This window comes from Xyrauchen texanus, chromosome 3 (assembly GCF_025860055.1).
Source record: "Xyrauchen texanus isolate HMW12.3.18 chromosome 3, RBS_HiC_50CHRs, whole genome shotgun sequence".
Lineage (NCBI taxonomy): Eukaryota > Metazoa > Chordata > Actinopteri > Cypriniformes > Catostomidae > Xyrauchen > Xyrauchen texanus.
This window is the reverse complement of record NC_068278.1, coordinates 7,459,578-7,478,783: the sequence shown is the minus strand read 5'-3', so window position 1 is coordinate 7,478,783 and position 19,206 is coordinate 7,459,578. Positions and strand designations below refer to the sequence as shown.

Genomic DNA, 19,206 nt, shown 5'->3' with positions numbered 1-19,206 from the left:
AAACAGTTATTGCGGGTAAGAAATTTATTTCAATTTATGCCCCTTTTCATTTTGATGCAAATTTTCTTCGTGCCCTCACTACAACTTTTTTGCGTATACAAGATTATTTTCTTATCATCAGTGCAGATATGAATGCATGTTTGTGCATGCAGAATTACCCAACGCAATCTTTATTATCTATTGAATTACGTAAAATTATGTCTGGTCTTATTGATGTATTTCGCATTTTTCACCCTACAAAGAGACAGTACACCTTCTACTCAGCCAGACATAAAAATTATTCTAGGCTGGATTATATTCTTATATCTCATGCTGCATACTCAGAATTACAGAGTTGATATAAAGTCATGCCCTTTATCTGATCATAGTGTGGTCTCAGCAAAAATCTCTCTTGTGTCGGCACCTACTAGAGTGTCACGTTGGCATTTTAATACCACACTGTTACAAAATAAAGATTTCTGTGCAATGCTCAAAAAAGAGTTGAGTTGGTTTATAGAGATAAATGCTGGTTCAGTGGACGATCCTCACTTTCTCTGGGATGCTATCATGGGTTGCATACGGTCTTCTTCTATTTCTTTTGCATCCCAAGTAAATAAGTCTAGATTGAAGGAAACAGGCTCTCTCGAGAATAAATTTAACAGGCTTGAGAATTGTCAGCTAATTTGTCACTCTGAAGATGTTCAGAAAGAAAGTTGATGCATACAAATTTTATATACATTTTTATAAATGTTGTATGAATTATTTCAAGATTTGACTCTTACATGTCTCTTGGAAGCAAAGGCTACATCTTTAAATGCTCCTATTTCATTAGATGAGTTGAAGGATGCTCTTCTACGTATGAAGAGAGGTAAGTCTCCGGTATGGGATGGAATCCCACCTGAACTATACCTTTCTTTCTTGGATGAGCTGGGACAGTCTGGGACAGTTGAATATGATTCATTATTCTATTCGGGTGGGTTCTTTTAATAATAGTACTAATATGGGCATTGTTACTCTGTTACCTAAGCCTAATAAAGACTTCCCTCAGAGCGGGAATTATAGACCATTGTCTCTTTTTAACAGTGATGTGAAAATGTTGTGAAAAAGTTTTGGCCTCCCTACTGTGTGCAACTTTGACCTTTGATGCTGAGAAAGACTTTGACCGGCTTGAATGGCATTAACTTTGGTCAGTATTGGAGCGCCTTGATTTAGGCAGAGATTATATTAATATGGTTAAAGTATTATATGCCAATCCTACCGCTGTGGTCATGACAGGTGGCATCACCTTTTTTACTAACACTTCTCATAGAATTTTGTTATATGTAGATGACATTCTTTTATATGTTAGTGATACAGCTGAGTCTATTCATCATATTTTGTCAGTATTTAACTGCTTTAGCCAATTCTCTGGGTATAAGATTAACAAATGTTAAATAAAAAGAGAATCTGCATGCTTAAAGTTCATTTCAATGCAGTAAAGCTAGCTTTTCTAAGCATTACCTCAGTTGGAATGGTCTGATTGGCTCCGTTGTCCAGGAGAAACTTCACAACCTCCAGGTGATTCTCTTGTGCAGCCATGTAGAGTGGAGTGAAGCCCTTCTGTTGCACACAGACATAAACACACATATGCAGATACAATACCCAAACTAACACAAGCACATATATACACAGATGACAATAGAGGCAGACAGGTTTTAGTTCAGACAGCAATACTACATGCATGCAATATCATTCAACAATTAAAATGACCAACATAACTAATTGTTTATGTGGACATAAACCCCATTATATTGTATAGTGTGAGTTAGGTCAATGTAAGCATGCAAAGAGTTAAATATTGTAACGTCGCAATGTAACATTCCAGTGTTCCGACCCCTCTTTAAAATGTTAAAGTTATAGGCTAGCTTCCTTCATGATTGCTCACCTGGGACTGAGCATTGACATTGGCTCCATAGTTGACAAGCTCTGTGATGACTTGTTCCTGTCCAGCTAATGCAGCAATGTGAAGCGCAGTATTTCCTTTCTACAGGAGAAATAGCTTTATTTAATGACAAGGAAGGCATTGACATTGTTTGAAGTATCTTGTGCATTCCAACTGTTCGTTTTACTTTTTGTCTTGGTTCTGTAATTTCTTGTTCTGTTAATACACAGTGCCCCCAGAAAGTAATTTGACACTTAAGCCACACTTGTATGAATGTTATTGCATTAGATAACAAAAAAGCAACATTTATTTTAAAGAACTGTTGCATATTTTGGATGCCATCTGCAATATTTAAAACCCAAATTTATAAGCTCACCTTACAGTGGAGTAATTGCAATATATTGGTCTAATTTGACAGAAATACCCCAAATAAAAAAAATAAAAATAGATTCTATCAATTAATTAATAATATTGCATACTTTTACCAACTTATGACGAACATATATATATATATATATATATATATATATATATATATATATATATATATATATATATATATATATATATTTATCTTTGAAAGCCTGTGATTCAGTCTGGATGCTCCATGTCTCTATAAAAGAGTTAATTTTCTCTTTTTAACTTCCATCACAATAAACAGATCTGAAATGCAGGTGACGCTCTAACACAGCTGAGCACTTTCCATGTGCTCGTCCATGTACATCTAATTTATTCTCAAAACGAGTTTTATCAAAAATATCTAGGTCTCTGACTAGGTGCTAAATCTAGGTATTGTTGGAAAGCAATGATCTTCAACTTTTGCAATTATTTATAATACTTCATCATTGATTTAGTCTGGATATATGAGAAATAACATTGCGTATTTACATTATTGCATTATAAGTAAGCTTAAGGACAAATAGAAAATAGCCCATTATTTAGGTTTAGAACGATAGAACATCACATACTGTATGCTGTTTAACGTATTGTGGCACTTTTTGGCTGTCACAGGTCAATGGAAAATTAATTAATGTGGTTAACTACATCTGTAGTTACTCTCCTAGGACACCTGTATGAACTTGAACTAACTTCCTCATCTTGGGGCAAGTTGGGTTAAACTAAGTTACTCAGAAAAGTGCAGATAGTTCAAAGAAAATGCTCATGCTGCTTACTTTGGCCTAATTAGCTAATCTAACTCTTACCTTTGTGGTTGTCTCAATTACAATACCATGGTGCAAGAGTTCCAGCACCATTTTAACATGGCCTTCTTTCGAAGCCAAATGCAGCCCATTGAGCCCATTCTGTGGAGGGAGAGACACAGCAGAACAAACCTCACTCTGAAGGTTATTTCATCTGAAAGTACTCTGTGAGGTGAACACGGGTCTTTTACATTGGGCTGGGTATTGATACTGATTTCCTGATTCGATTCTGATTCAAATTATTTGATTTAATTAGATTCCAATTGTGATTCGATTCAATATAATATATATATATTGTTGAGCCAAAACAATATGACCAACCACTCACAGGTGAAGCAAATAACGTTGATAATTTCCTAACAAGATTACATGTTATGGTCTGGGTAGATGGTAAGAGAAAAATCAGTTCTCGTAGTCAACATGTTGAATGCAGGAAAAATGGGCAGGAGTAAAAACATGTGTGACTTTGACAAGGACCAATTGTTATGGCCAGATGACTCTGAAACGGCAAGGCTTGTAGGGTACTCCCGGTTAGCAGTGGTGAGTACATACTGACAGTGGTCCAAGGAGGGACAAACCAAAAACTGGCGACAGGGTATTGAGCACCCAAGGCTAAAGCTACCTAACTGGTTCCTATCCCTAAACCCCACCCCTACATCTACCCCTAAACATATCCATACTAGAGTGTGAGAAATCGCCATGACACCAGCAAATCTCAGAAATTGGTAAGGCAAGGCGCAGTTGAAAAACATATTTTTTTGATTGAGTATATGCTAGTGATTTAATCACAATGAAGAGGTTTCCTGCATATTGTACAGATTGATCTTGGGATTTAAGAATAATATTGAGATTGTTCGCGATGCATCTGAAAATCAATATTTTTACCCAGTCCTAACTGTAAAAGTGACTGTAGGGACCCTAAAATGGGAATGCTGAGGGTATATGGTTGACAAAACAAACAGAATCTTTTTTAATTACATCAATCGGTCAATGATGATCATGATGATGATGATGATGGAGATGATTGGTTGTAGATGGCAGGCCGGTGGTCTCTCTGCTGGGAAGAATACAAGCCATGTGGGATAGGTCTAACCTCACACAGCCTTCCTTCAACTACACAGGACATGTGAGGTTGGACCTTTCTCAAATCGCTGATATTATCCCCTCTGTAGAGTGTAGAGACCACTCACCCCATCTCAATGTGGCAAAAAAATAGAAAAAATGGATGGATGGATGAAGAAATATTGATCACACAGCTAAAAGAGAGATAAAATTAATATTTTTACTGATGCACCACACACAAAGTGTTCTATTAACTGCCCTTGCCCAAAAGGGGTCTCAATACCCACTATGTAAATGACCATTACATCACATATCAATGTTTGAAATGCATAAGTAAACAAACTATAGTGGGTTAAACTTCTATGACAGATAAGAAGATATTTGTTTTGGCCTACCATTTACTCCCATTTAAAAATTGTAAATGTTTATATTTCACACACAATTATGATTCCATTACAATTATATTTTTAAAATTTAAAGCCAGGGTAAAATAACACAAATAATAATGGTATTAAAAATGTAAATGAACCATAGTGATGTCTGGCAATTTCCCAGCACATCCACATAGTCACTGGTAGGCATGGTTACTGGAGCCCTGGACCTGCTCATGCATTTGCTACGAGGAACTCAAAGAGTAAAGAGCTTAAGTCATCACTCACAACACATACAGTCATTAATCAAAGGCTATAATCATCTTTACTGCTGCCATTCCTGATGTGTGCAGGCCCACCACGTGACGGGTAAGCGAGGGGGCATGAACGCAACTAAACACACACAATATGTTTTTTGCCCAATAGACAATTGCGATTAAGAAATGCAATCAGAAAGAGAATCAAACGAGAAGCCTTAAAATTGGCTTTAAACTCTTTCTACACCTTTTGCATTTAAGATGGATAAAGCGCGCAGTCAAATTAACTTGCACATTTTCAGATCTAACTCAGCAAGAATTCTCTATCGCCAGAGTTTTGAATGACATAATAATCAGTATATAAATCTCTAAATTAAAAACAACCTCTTCTATCAGCATTGACTGATTCAATTGCTTCTTTAGAGCATGAAACCATCATTAAAGGGGCACTCAGTAACTTTAGTCTTTGTGTCATTTTGGACGAGTGGCTTGGATGCAGCATCATTTAAAATCAATAGTTTTCAGTTTCAGATGCCATTGTAGAAATTCACAGTCAGTCATGATTACTTTAATCAATGAGTGAAAGTGTCCAATAACAGGACGGTTACTGAGATTAAGTGAGTAGTATTCAGCTGGTCATGTGATTCTAACATGGCAGCCCCCATGTGTGGACCCTCTCCATGTAGAATAAAACAGATTTTGTAAGGTTTTCATTTTAATTTGATGACCACTCATTTCCTACATATATTGCAAAATTACAATTCATGTCTTTCGGAGTTAAACTTTTTTTTTTAATGAGAAAAAAATGACTGAGTGCACCTTTAAACAAGCAAAGAATCCAGTAATTAATCCAGGACATGGCAAAGGAAATAAAGGTCTACGCTAGTTTAGCAAAATGTAATAAACATTGCATTCATGTTGTCTGTGGCAAAACTTGTCTCTTCAGCAAGAAAAAAACCCAGGAGGTCATGTACAATTTGTGTGCAGCTAAGCATGACTCCGACCTGGCACTGTATAGCACTTGCACTCCCCTATTTATTGGGTATTGCTCAGCACAGATTCTAAAAATGGAACTGCAAAACTCCATTGTCTTCTATTGTTCTATCAACCTTCTAATATCTTACTTACAGTATAGTTGTCTCTGCATATTAAACATGGATGAACTGAGAAGTATGGAGAAGTATTACATACACATAAAAGTAGTTTAACATAAAAAAATTCACACTTTAACTGCAGCTCTCATTTTTTTGTATATTGCACTAAATATAGAGTGATACAATGTCAATAGCTGCGTTTCCACAATCGGGCCAGTGTGAGCCAGGGCTATCAACTGGTCAGCCGGTGCCAATAGCCTCGGCCCTCGAGCCACAAGACCAAAATCTATCTGCATTCCCACCATCGGGCCAATAGACCTGCAGCGTTTCCCTAAAACCCGCCATTAATACACTGCCCTGGTGCTAACATTCCACACCCCGCCCATTTCAAAAGCAAGAGGGAAGCTCAAGCTGAGGTTTCAGACTCTGGAGAATAGTTGGCCCTCGAAATGAGCATGGTGGACACTGAAGCTGTCGTTTGTTTGCTTATTTTGGCCTTTGCTTGGTGGAAAGAGAGACCTGGCTAATCTCTGCCTTTGACATTAACAGTTGGCCTTCTTTGGCACAAGGGTAATCAGCAGGCCAGGGTGCTAGGCCGCTGGCCCAGAGGAAGCCCAGAGGAGGCACGCTGAAAATCCGGAAGTGACAATGGGAACGCAACTGGCTCTGGACACACTAGCATGCCCTCGTTTGGCACAACAGTGGAAACACGGCTACTGATGCAACAATTTAAGATAGTTGCAAGACAAACAAAACAATATGTAAGGCATTACACTTGGGGAAAAGCCAAGAATTAATTTGCTATATCTTTTTGTGTGTTGACCAAATATTGTCAACTTCATATCCTGTTTAAGTCAGCTACATTTCAGACAATATAGCTCATGTTACTGGTTCTCATTTCATGTAAGACATTAATGCAAGAAGGCCAGAAAGGCATGATTGGCTGCATGGATGCAGTCTTACCTGATTGGCTGTGTTGATTTCAATCCCATTCTTGATGTGGTCTAGAACCTTATCCAGATTACCTGAGCGAGCTGCGCGGAGGAAACTGGTGGCAGCGTCACCCTGAAAAAAGAATATAGGAGGCAATACAGGAGGGTAGAATAAAAAAAATAAAAGAGTGAGATATTTTTGTGACATTTATCATGAAAACAATATGAAGCTTTTTGTTATCCATTTAGTGCCACAACGTATCTAAATTCGTAGAATTTGCATGAGAAGAATAATTATTATTAATTGCAATTATTACATGTTATATGGTGAATAATAGTAGGTATAACGAGAATTTAAAATGATTACAACACTGAAATGTTTACCATTGAATTCTGAGGGTTAAACAAAACAACACAGAAACAGGGAAAAAACAGAAAACACTGAAATAGTGATAGTGTTGCCACACTCATTACAAAGACAGGTTTTCCAACATTAAACATATGCACAAATATGCTATTTACTGTACACATGCCACAGTATAAAGACAACATATTGTTAAAGATCCCATGAAATGCCTTGATAAGTGCAGGTTTTTTCTTTTGACATATTTCCTACTGAAACAGGAAGTTGGGGCAGGACATGTTGAGAGGCATAAATGGCCAACAGCCTTTTTCTTACATCACAGTCATTAACCAGGATTTTGTACTTGCTATTTGCTAGTCAGAGGTATTAAGACGAGGCACATTTTTATTCTAGAGAACATTTTATTGGACAAAAATTTGGAGGCACCCCTGAATGCAAGATGAGTCATATATATATATATATATATATATATGTGATTTGGGATTTTTTTCCTGGAATTGAAACACTGTATTTTAAATGTTTATATCTGTTTAAAGTTACTTTGGTCAACTTTTAGAGTTCACTAGCATATAGCTGACAGCTACAGTAACTAACGTGTTCTAATAGTCACTAAAATATTTTTTGGGGTTTCAAGGGGTCTACATTTAAAACATATTACCAGGAAACTGTTTCACCCTTAATAGTGAACATTATTTACAGCTAATAAGGTACATAATGGTGCAGAAAAAGAAATTAGAGGAAGCAAAGGAGCATATACAGACTAGAGAGCAAAAAAAGTCTGTGAGAGAAAATATTAATTCAGAAAATTAAAATCACTTTCATATTTTTTCTCAAAGCATACTCAGATGAGTATTCCCAAACAATCCAGAACCTAAAGTAGTTAGACTGAGTGAGAACATTTCCAGAATTCTGCAGATTGATAATGCTGAATGTGATTTAGAGCAGAGCAAAAAACTTTGATAAAACTGCAATTGCTACATATCAATATACTGTATATAATGATCAATGTAACACATATATATGTGCATGGAGACAGATGTCTTCATTATACTCAAACACAATACCTTCAAGTATGTTTTTTGGTCAAAGGGGATCCAATGACAAAAACAGTCAACCCCCTTGGTCTCCTTCATTAAGTAGCTAATTACATCTACCATGGGAACTTCTGACAGATAAACACTCAGTCAAGATTTGCAAATAAGCTTTCACACACTTCAGTCATCAATTTCAAGAAAGCTAATATGCAAACACATTTACATAATTCCAGCACAACTTCCTCAGACTTAATCCCACAATAAAAAAAAATAAACAAAAACGGTTATTTCCGTGGGTGAGTAGGCTACATATGGACGGATTTTCACAAATTAACATGTCTTTGAAATTGAGAAGTTTAACTAGATTATATCTGTTCTGTTGTTGCTGTGGTGGAGACAGTCAGAATGTGTGCAAGTGTGTACCTTCTCTAGCAGCAGAGCGGTTTCCCACTGATCAAATACAGCTGACAAGTACGTGGGGACACAGGCACATAAGCTTAACAACAAAGTGTGAGTTGGTATGGCAATGACTTAGTGACACCGCAAGTATTAGGAGCAAAACAAAATTTCCACCTCCCCCATCTCTCTCTACATATATGGTTTCTACCTCATTTCTGCATTCAGTTATTTTATCTGACATCGTCACATGCTACTTTGTACTGTCAAAGCAAAAGAAAAATGACTAGCATCATAATAGCACACCTAGAAAGCATTACATTTAATTTCTCAAAGAAAAGAACATAATGAATCATATTTCTCTCACTGTAAAAAATGTCCGTAATTTTAATGGTAAAAGACTGTAGTAATGCTATAGTAAAAAACATTAAATGGTTAACGGGTAGTTACCTTAACATATATGGACAATACATGTTTTTTAGATTTAAAAAGAATGACTTTACCATAAAAATAACCGTTAAAATGTATATTACGTTTAACAAGACAATACATGTACTTTTAGCTGTTGCCAAAATTGAAAAACAATAGTTGAGCATTCCCCGACGTCCCTACATGACCCATCACATTATGTTCTTCTTATTTTAAATATATGCTATGTACATTGGGGTGTTCTGTGTTATAGTTTACATTGTTTTGTTAATATTTATTGCATTATATTTTTGTCACATGTGTTACCCTGATGGTGTCTTTACATGTGTATTAATTATTGCTCCTGGAAGGGCCACTCTTGATGAATTTAAAGGAATAGTTCATCCAAAAAGGAAAATTCTCTCATCACTTACTCATCCTCATGCCATCCCAGATGTGTACGACTTTCTTTCTGCTGCTGAACACAAACAAAGATTTTTAGAAAAATATCTCAGCTCTCTAGGTCCATACAATGCAAGTGAATGGGTGCCAACATTTTGAAGGACCAAAAAGAATATAAAGACAGCGTAAATGTAATCCATAAGTCTCCAGTTTTTAAATCCATATCTTTAGATATATCTCAATATCTCAATTTCTTCTACTTTTGTTATTGGAGATTCATATTCTTTGTGTATATTACCACCCACTACGCTGGGAGGAGGATTTATACCAAAATATAACAATTATATAACTAATATATAACAAAAAGACCTAAATATTGATCTGTTTCTCACCCACACCTATCATATCACTTCTGAAGATATACATTTAACCACTGGAGCAATTTGGATTACTTTAACGCTGCTTTTAAGTTCTTTTTGGAGCTTTAAGAGTGCCTTTGGTACCCATTCACTTGCATTGTGAGGATCTACAGAGCTGAGATATACTTTTATAAATCTTTGTTTGTGTTCAGCAGCAGAAAGAAAGTCATCCACATATGGGATTACATGAGGGGGAGTAAAAGATGAGAGAATTTTTATTTTTGGGTGAACTATCCCTTTAAGTCATTATGTGGCCTTTTGTAATTAATACGTTGATTTACAATATATTTTAAAGGGAAAAGCTGACGTTAAAAAAACATTTGTGGAACATTGCGACTGGGTAACAATTTTTGGAGTCCCCTAAATGTGTAAAAGTGTGTTTGTGTGCTTATTAACATCACCATAAATGAGTGTGCATATGGTTGCAGCAGATAAGGCAGTGGAGGCGATCATGTAGACCACGACTTATTCTTACCCTCTGAGTTACAAAATTTGCTGCATACCAATGTCTGTGTAACAACCGAAAAAAATATGCACACTATACACACCAAGAGATTTTGTTTTGAACCCTTGATGTGTGAATGAAAGATGCCTTAGTAAAATAAATCATGAATAAAAAATGAATGTCCACTGAAATCTAAACCTCCTTATAGACACGTTATTAATATTTTATGTTTCAATAGCCAGGTTGGCTCGATTGAAAGTTTTTGTGGGTTTGGAAATAAAATCCTAACAAGTAATGCTTCAAAATAGTTAAAGGAAGAGTTCTCCTAACATCTCCTTTTGTGTTCCACTGAACAAAGACATCGTACGGAAGTAATACAGGTTTGGAACAACATGAGTGTGAGTAAATGATGACACAATTTAGATTTATGGGTGAACTATCTCTTTAATTATTTCTAGTGACAAACATAAAAATACTCGAAAGTTTCATTCATTGTAAATTACAAAGCTTATATTTATTATAAAAATGTGTCTTTTTATATACCAAATTATAAAAATGGTCTTTTAAAGTCAAATGTAGTTAATGCTGATAGTGATGATATTTAACGGCACTAATAAATCCTATAAGATATATTAACAAACAGAGAAATAAACATGCTACCACCCACCCCTAGCTCTCCTCCTTTCTCTTAGAGCAAGAGTACTGCAGCAGACATGATGACATCATCAGTGAGATGCAACACTGCAGTGTGTGTGTTTATGACTGCATCCAAGAGAGACCCAGAGCAAGTGGAGGAATGAGCCTTTAGATTCACCTCCACTGAGCCTGTTATGTGTGTTTGAGAAACACACATAGAGAACAGGCAAACACACTGAGAGAATGCAGTATTGTGCTTGTACAGCTAACAACTGCAGCACACATGAGAGCAAGTGGTGTTGTTTATATCCCACAGAGAAAGTGAATGGAGACTGGGGTATCCCTCAGAATTCCACAAAATTCAGCAAATAAGAACAGCTCACACATAGTTGATGCATTGTTCTGTCTGTGCACACCAATGTGTTTGTTTAAAAATATTGCTTACTTTAATTATTTCTACCAACAAATATATATATATATATATATCTCACACAGCCTGATCTCACATAAAATTCGGCAAGTGTGTGCCGATTTTTCTTTAGCCGAAATCGGTATACATTGACCGAATTTGAAAACACTGCCTCCAGAGGCTAAAGTGGTAAGTGTGTCAGAGCATATAAACAAGTGTGACATCCATTTATATCCAGGAGAGTTGGCCAGAAGCCAGTTGAATTGTTTTCAAGTGAACAGGGTGTCAAACAGTGAAGAGAAAAATTTGATTTAATGTACCCCCCCAACCAAAACCCATGTCTAACCATAACAATTAATAGAGACAAATTGCAATGTTAGGGATAAAAATGCAACCTCTTTATCATGCTCATGATTGTTTATTCAAATGTGCTTACGTCATTGTTTGAATGGGGATTGATTGTTGTTGAGCATTTCCAAATATGTCCGATGGGAGATAGGGCATGTCAGTGAGTCAGCATACTGTTGCCAATCATTGGGTACCAGAGCTTTTGGAAGCAGCACGCTGACTTCCTGTATGATCATGTTGCTTCCTTGGAACACAAAAACAGATTCTTTTAAGAATATCCTGGCCGCTCTTTTCCATATAATGAAAGTCAATGGGGACAAGGTCTGTCAAGCTTCAAATAACAAAACAGCACCATACAAGTCTAATAAAAATAGTATATATGTACAGTATCATATGGACCACCTTTAAAATATTTTTACTCTGCTTTTTTGTCAAATTTGAGCTTGACAGACCTGGTCTCCTTTCTCTGTCATTATATGGAAATGAGTGGCTAGGATATTCTTAAAAATAAAACAACACATTTTGTGTTCCAGAGAAGAACAATGTCATTAGGGGACAAGAGGGTGTGTAAGAAATGACAACATTTTCATTCTGAACTATTGCTTTAATGGAAATCCTCCTATACCACGCAGTATCTACATTAACAGAGAAAAGTAATTGACAATTGTGGAACTAAGAAACTGCAGAAAAATTACTTATTATTTCTCAAAAACTGTAATCAGATTACTTTACTAATTACTTCATTGAAAAAGAAATCACATTACTAATTACTTTACTTTAAGGATACTACATATAGCACTTTTCCGCTCAACAAATTCAAAATAATATTATTTTTCTATATTTTATCAAACTATATTAATCTATATTTCTTCCTTGTTCATTGTTACACACAAGTCATAAACTCAGCGCTTCACATTTCTCCTTTACAATGACTCGCTACATGTATCATGTATAATATGAATTAGAAATAAGCATAACCCTATATAATAATAAAATTAACAGTATTCTGATTTCAGGAACTTTAAATGTAATGCATTACACTACATTTTGGACTACAAATTATTAGATTACAGTAACCAATTACTTTTTGATTTGATTAATCCCAACATTGGCTACTGACGGTTAATAATCTTCCTGAAAATATAGAAGTATAAGTTGTTTTAAAATGCGTATATGGCCGTCACACCTGCATTTCTTTATCTTAACGAAATACAGTGGTCCCAAAAATTATTTGGACCCTTGAAACCATCTGATAGTCAATGCATTAGACAACAAGGTTACACTTTATTTTTCAGTGTCCTTGCTACAGTGTAATTACACAAGTACTGAGTAATATTAGTTAACAACATAGGTTTAGGGTAAGGGTTTGGATTGGACTATTGGGTTAGTTGCTAATAATTATGCATAATTTACTGTTATTACTATAGTCAATATACACAATATGTATAACAAGGGCAGTGTGAAACAAAGTTTTAGCAACAACAAAGTATCAAACCATTTGGCATTTGTTTTAAAGAAAGATAGGACATATACACTTTTCTTGGTTTGACAGTTTGTTATGTAATGCAATGAAAGTCATTTTACGTGTCTCTATACTTTTCACTGAAAAAGAGTCAAAAAAGTTTGCATAAAAAACTCATCTGTTTCCCATTTTCCCTGTTTCAAATTCAAAAATGAAGGTGAGACTTTCCTCTTCTCAGGTGCCCTGTTCCCTGATCAGCAGGAAACAGCAATTTATGAACGGGGTGCAAAGGTGTTTCTGTTTGCGCCATGGCAACACAAATCACTCAAAACAAAGAGCAACTTCTTAACCTAACGGTGTGCACAATTCGAAAGTCTCCAAAAACCCTTTTAACTTTTCACTCATTCATTTCAGATATATTTTGTCTTATATCTTTCTTTGAAAGCACATGTTCTTTGTCACATTATTTCTATACTTTGCCCTCCCTTGCACACATTGTACAGAGTGAATATGTGCAGTTTCTACATGTTTCAACCATTAAATGACTTTTGCTGGTGTAATCTAGCATACTTAGTTTGATTTATTTTTGCAGTACTGTTTACTACATCTATTTAAAATCATTTGAAATGTTTTAGGGACATTGACTGCGTTTATTTAATTTGGGATGGGTTCAAAGATCACATACCCAAATTAGCAGGGACATCAGTGAAGTATATTAAAGGAAAGATGAATTGTGAATGTGACTAAGCTTGAAAAAAAAAAAGAAGGGAAGTATAATCTTAGACTACAGAATATGTTTGATACCCGCAACAAATAAACACCAACAACGGCCAAAAAAAAAATAGATATGTATATATATATAAATATATAAAAAAAAATTTATGGAAAAGTATATCAAGGAATGAATCTTCAGGAAAGTTGTACTTACTCCGAAAATTTTGGTTTTGGTTGGCATTCCTACACACCCTCTATCTTTCTCTCCCTCTCTGCCACACTGCCTCCACTTTATGTCTTTGCCTCTCTGCTGTCTTGTGTTACACTATCTGGGTTTAAGGGTCCGGGCACTGCCCCTTTCCCCCATCACGCACACACACACTTGTAAGGGGATGGGTGGGGCTGGGGGCTATGAGGCCAGAGGGCTTATCACTAGAGGAATGCTGTCTATATTGACACACACACACACACACACACACACACACACACACACACACACACACACACACACACACACACACAAACACACACACGTTTACTTAAACTAGATAAAGTCTGTCTCCCCCATTTTTCCATGCCATAGAGAGTTCTCGATCTGCGCAGACCTGCTCATTTCATATTGACAAGCAAAGGGTCTTTCTGAACGAGACATTGAGAAAAGGACACAGTGTTTGTGTGTGTGTGTGAGTGTTTGGGGTTTGGCACTGTTTCAGTCTGCAGAGAGACTTACAGTGACAAAGACCCTTGGAGGGGTGGGCTAGTGGGTTCGACAGGAGTACCAAGCCTAGTGACAATGGCCTAGACATGAATGGGGAGGGCATGATGTATGTGTGTGTGTGTGTGTATGAGGGGGGCCCGGTCTCTTTTAATAAAAGATCTGTCACTCCCAGCCTGAAAAGGCCCTCCATCTTCTCTCTCCTTGGCCCATGCTAAGAAAAGCACATCCCTGCCAACAGTATGTGCCCAAATAAATGTGTGTTTTTGCAAAACTATATCAGGAACTCAAGTTATCATGTAAAATTGGGAATGTTTTACTAGCATATGGGTCAAGAACCTGACATTGAGAGATGGGGATTACCATGGTGATTCCCACTCTAGAGAATTTACTGCAATGGCTATAATTCACAAGTGTTTTTGAGGTGACTTGAGAATCAAGAGGGTAATCTTTAAAAGTACTCTTTGATTCTTTCAAGAGATAAAATATGTGATCATCAAGGTAATAAATATAATAACTAGGGCTTTCAATTTTAATGCATTCATTCAGTGCTATTAATTATATAACAAAATAGCACATAAAAAATGTATGCAATTAACCATGTCCCTGGACCGTAATAAGGAAGATTCCTATGCAATTCAAGCTTGAAGTACCACCTGTTTTCTCCAGGGGGCAGTAAGCGAAACTTCAGCTGAATAGGCAATGCACAGCTTATACATAGAACAAACCAATCCTTCAGCAGACAGCACAACACAGAACACGTACTTGCATTCAAAAAAACAGCTTGATGGAGTGCAAATCTGGATCTGAAGACATTTTTCTATGTGTTAAACTATGTTTAAGGGGCCTGGGTAGCTCAGCAGGTATTGACGCTGACTACCACCCCTGGAGTCATGAGTTTGAATCCAGGGCATGCTGAGTGACTCCAGCCAGGTCTCCTAAACAACCAAATTGGACCGGTTGCTAGGGAGGGTAGAGTCACATGGGGTAACCTCCTTGTGGTCGCTCTAATGTGTGGTTCTTGGTGGGGCGTGTGGTGAGTTGTATGTGGATGCCGTGGAGAATAGCGTGGGCCTCCACATGCGTTACGTCTCCGTGGTAACGAGCTCAACAAGCCACATGATAAAGATGCGTAGACTGACGGTCTCAGCGAGGAGGCGAATGAGATTTGTTCTCCGCCACCTGGATTGATGCACTACGCCACCATGAGGACTTAGAACGCATTGGGATTTGGGCATTCCAAATTGGGGCGTAATAATAATAACAAAAACTATGTTTAACTTTACACAGCGGCCTAATAATGGTATGTTTATGACGCAACGCAACCAAAGTGTGACGCTCCAACAGTATAGATCTGATGCAGGTACATTGATGGGCCCTTAGACAATCCCTCATATCTCGGACTGATTGACATTTTGATTGCAAAATGGATTGCTGTGAACTGTAGACCAATGATTGGCTCATGTTCAATAATATGCAAATAGACTATACACTGGATTCTGCCATGGATAATATTAAAAATAACATTGTGCATTCGTGCTGCAATATTGCATCATCCTGTTAACCAGAGCAGGGGGGGCTGCACCCCCTGTAAATATTTGTATTTTAGTAAAGATAATAATGACAAATACTATGTAATTTAAATCGTTAGGATACAGTAAATTTCATGAATTATTTACAATAATCAGGGCTCTACTGTGCCAGCGTTTTACTAGCATTTGCGAGTGTAAATTACAGCTTGCTGAAAATTATGTGGGCAAATGGTGCGAGTAACAGCTGATCTAATGCCCAAAGTTGTGAATTTATTATTCCAGCCTACCATAAGAATTAAGACTTTCTTTCCTCATATACCAAATACTTTTAAAATAGGTGCATTATATATATTTTTTGCATTAAAAGTGCCTATTTTTTACAAGTGCATGTAGGTTTCTTTTTCTTGGATCTTCAATGGTCATGAAAATGATATAACATCATAACCACGCACTAAAGGACTGTAAAAACCTCTTAAAACAGCACACCTTGTTGATGCTTTATAACGAGACCATTAAGCAGCTGCATGGTTCTGCGTCAATGTGTAATAGACCAGTAGAAATGTCAACTGCAAGGAATGTATCAAGAATCATTTCTATCGTGGTTATGCAAAATCCGTGGCAATGCACGGTCCCAAAAATCATTGTATTATAATCATAATTTTGCATTTATATGTATTAATATGGCAGATGCTTTTATCCAAAGGGACTTACAAAAGAGGAATAATACATCAAAATGTATTCAAATTAAGGAGTAAAAAAAATTTACAATCGATGAAAGTGCTCTCTCGTGGGCACACACGAGCAAACACATAGAGCACAAGGAGAGAGCGCGTGCATCCATGGAGGTGATGTATTGTATGTGTAGTCTTAGAAATATAAGTAGAGGGGGATTCAAGGTAAAAAGTTTGGGAACCACTGGTCTGGCGCATATTTTTATAGAAACACATAAAAAAAACAGCGTATACAGATGCAGAATTGCTTCTCTGTGGTAGTTTATGTCATATAAAATATATTAGCATTGTATAACTTTCATGAATAATGCATTAATCATTATTGCATTATGCAGTGCTTAAAGAAAGTTAAAACTGAAAATACATTAATGTAGTTATGAAAGTTTGATTTGAAAGATTTAAATGTTGATGAACTAGCTACTAATCTGTTAAAAGTTAGGCCTACCTACAGTATATGTTTATTAATGGCAAATGGAAGTAGAAAGTGTCATCAATATATTATTACTATATTAGTGGCTTAAGGAGATCCGTCAGGACTGATGTAGTTTGGTGCTGCCTGTAAGATTAATTTAAGAAATAATAATTTGAAAACGGGAGAAGATGTCATTTGTCATGTTTGAAGAATCTTTTGTTAATGAATTCAGTAGTAATTTTTTATAAATGCATGCGCTGTTGTGATACATTACCAGTTGTATCAACCTGAACACCGACTGTGCCCCTAAATACAGCTAAGTGCAACAACACCCAATCAAAACCCTTTACATGGTACATCATACCATGTAGAGACAAAAGCAACATACATAAGCTAACAGGCACATTCATATTCAATAAAGTAAATTTTAAAGTAACACTTTTTGCGTGAAAAGTGAAAGGTCAAAGAAATTCAAAGATAACCGATGCTCAATTCACCAAGGAATTGTCTGAAACAAGTTTAAAATCGGCACCAAAGCAACGTTTTGGAGGTACACCGATAAACGTTAATAAATCACCTTTCCTTTGTGAGACTGGGCTTAAATAACGTAGAATGAAACAGAGATTCATAATATTATAAATTATAAAAACATGACATGCCCAACAAAAAATTTCGAAATACTATGGCTTGGAAGCGATGAATCAGGACACAGCCGATGGTGAAATACAGGACTTTAAGGATGTATCTATAAAGACACTTCGCAAGTAGATTAAACTGGCCACCCAATTATCTGTTCTGAGATTGCATCTCCTCTATAACTTACCCTTACTGCCTGCTGCTGAGGACCAAACAAACTCCAAAGCTCATTGATTCCTGTTGCAAGTGTAAGAAGCACATGGAGATAGATAAAGGAAGATCACCACCATGTACTACAACTGTTCCAGAACAATCTGGCTCTTAAGATATACTCCCAATTCTCTGTCTAAACATTTACCCTAACCAAATACCTACCAGGACTTTGGAGCATGATGGTGTCCTATATGCATATGTGACAGTTTTGTTTCTACAACCATTGACCCCAGACTGGCCATCTGGATGTGGGAACTGAATGACATTCAGACTTACCTTCATGAGTTTGATGCAATCACTAAGCATAAGCACTTGAAAAACAGGGTGCGACCAATTTTTCTGTGCAGCTGATTTCTGCACTTTACCTATGTCTATGGCAACTGTAAGGCTATATTGACAACTATGGGGCTGTCTGACAAGTATGCAGTTCAACAGTTCCTTATTGTGAATAAAACTCTAGGCTTCATGTGGCCAGGCTGGCACAATTGACTGTTGTTGGAGGAGGTAATGGTGATGTGCAAGTTTGGTCACTTTCTTCACTAAGTTTAGGATGGTAAGAAGACAGCCACTCCGGTAGTTGTAAGGGACACCATTTTTTACAAAATTCCTTTAACAAATATGCTTTGAATGGGAAACAAGAGATGAAGTGTGAGTTTGGTGGACACCCCATGGTGGATGCATAGGGCTGTAGCACTGCCTCCTCTGAATAAACTGAAGAATTTGGATGAGCTCAAAACGTGAATAACAAGATGTGTCATATATTAAATTCAATCAATTATGCCTCAGCCATGGTCAAAAACATCCCTCCACTGCCAGTATACTTTGCATACTGTGACCCAAGTTTTGGTTGGTACCAGCATGTCAGGTAAAATTTGGACTTCTATCTATCACTATTCAAAGATGTTCCTTCACTCATTTTAAAGGTGTTGGCTTCATCAGTTGCAGAAGCACAGTGGCTGTATGAATGTGACTTGGAGCAGAACTGTAAAGATTTTACTGTACTTTAAGTACCTGACATGTGTTGTTTCCTCACTCATTCAGGAATGGTTGCTCCATCCTGACATAGATAACTTCCTTTCATCTTACCAGTCCTCTCCCTCCGAGATCTATACACT

At 36.7% G+C, this 19,206-nt stretch overlaps 1 protein-coding gene across 1 annotated transcript in view; it reads right to left on the bottom strand.

The window, feature by feature from the left end:
* LOC127622052 (ankyrin-1-like) overlaps positions 1-19,206 on the bottom strand; it is a 188,933-nt gene that overhangs the window by 91,497 nt on the left and 78,230 nt on the right. The window contains exons 2-5 of the mRNA XM_052095963.1: positions 6,847-6,948; positions 3,103-3,201; positions 1,904-2,002; positions 1,480-1,578 (exon numbers count right to left, since the gene is read on the bottom strand). Coding sequence (XP_051951923.1) covers positions 1,480-1,578; positions 1,904-2,002; positions 3,103-3,201; positions 6,847-6,948 — 399 coding nt within the window. The remainder of the gene's footprint in view (positions 1-1,479; positions 1,579-1,903; positions 2,003-3,102; positions 3,202-6,846; positions 6,949-19,206) is intronic.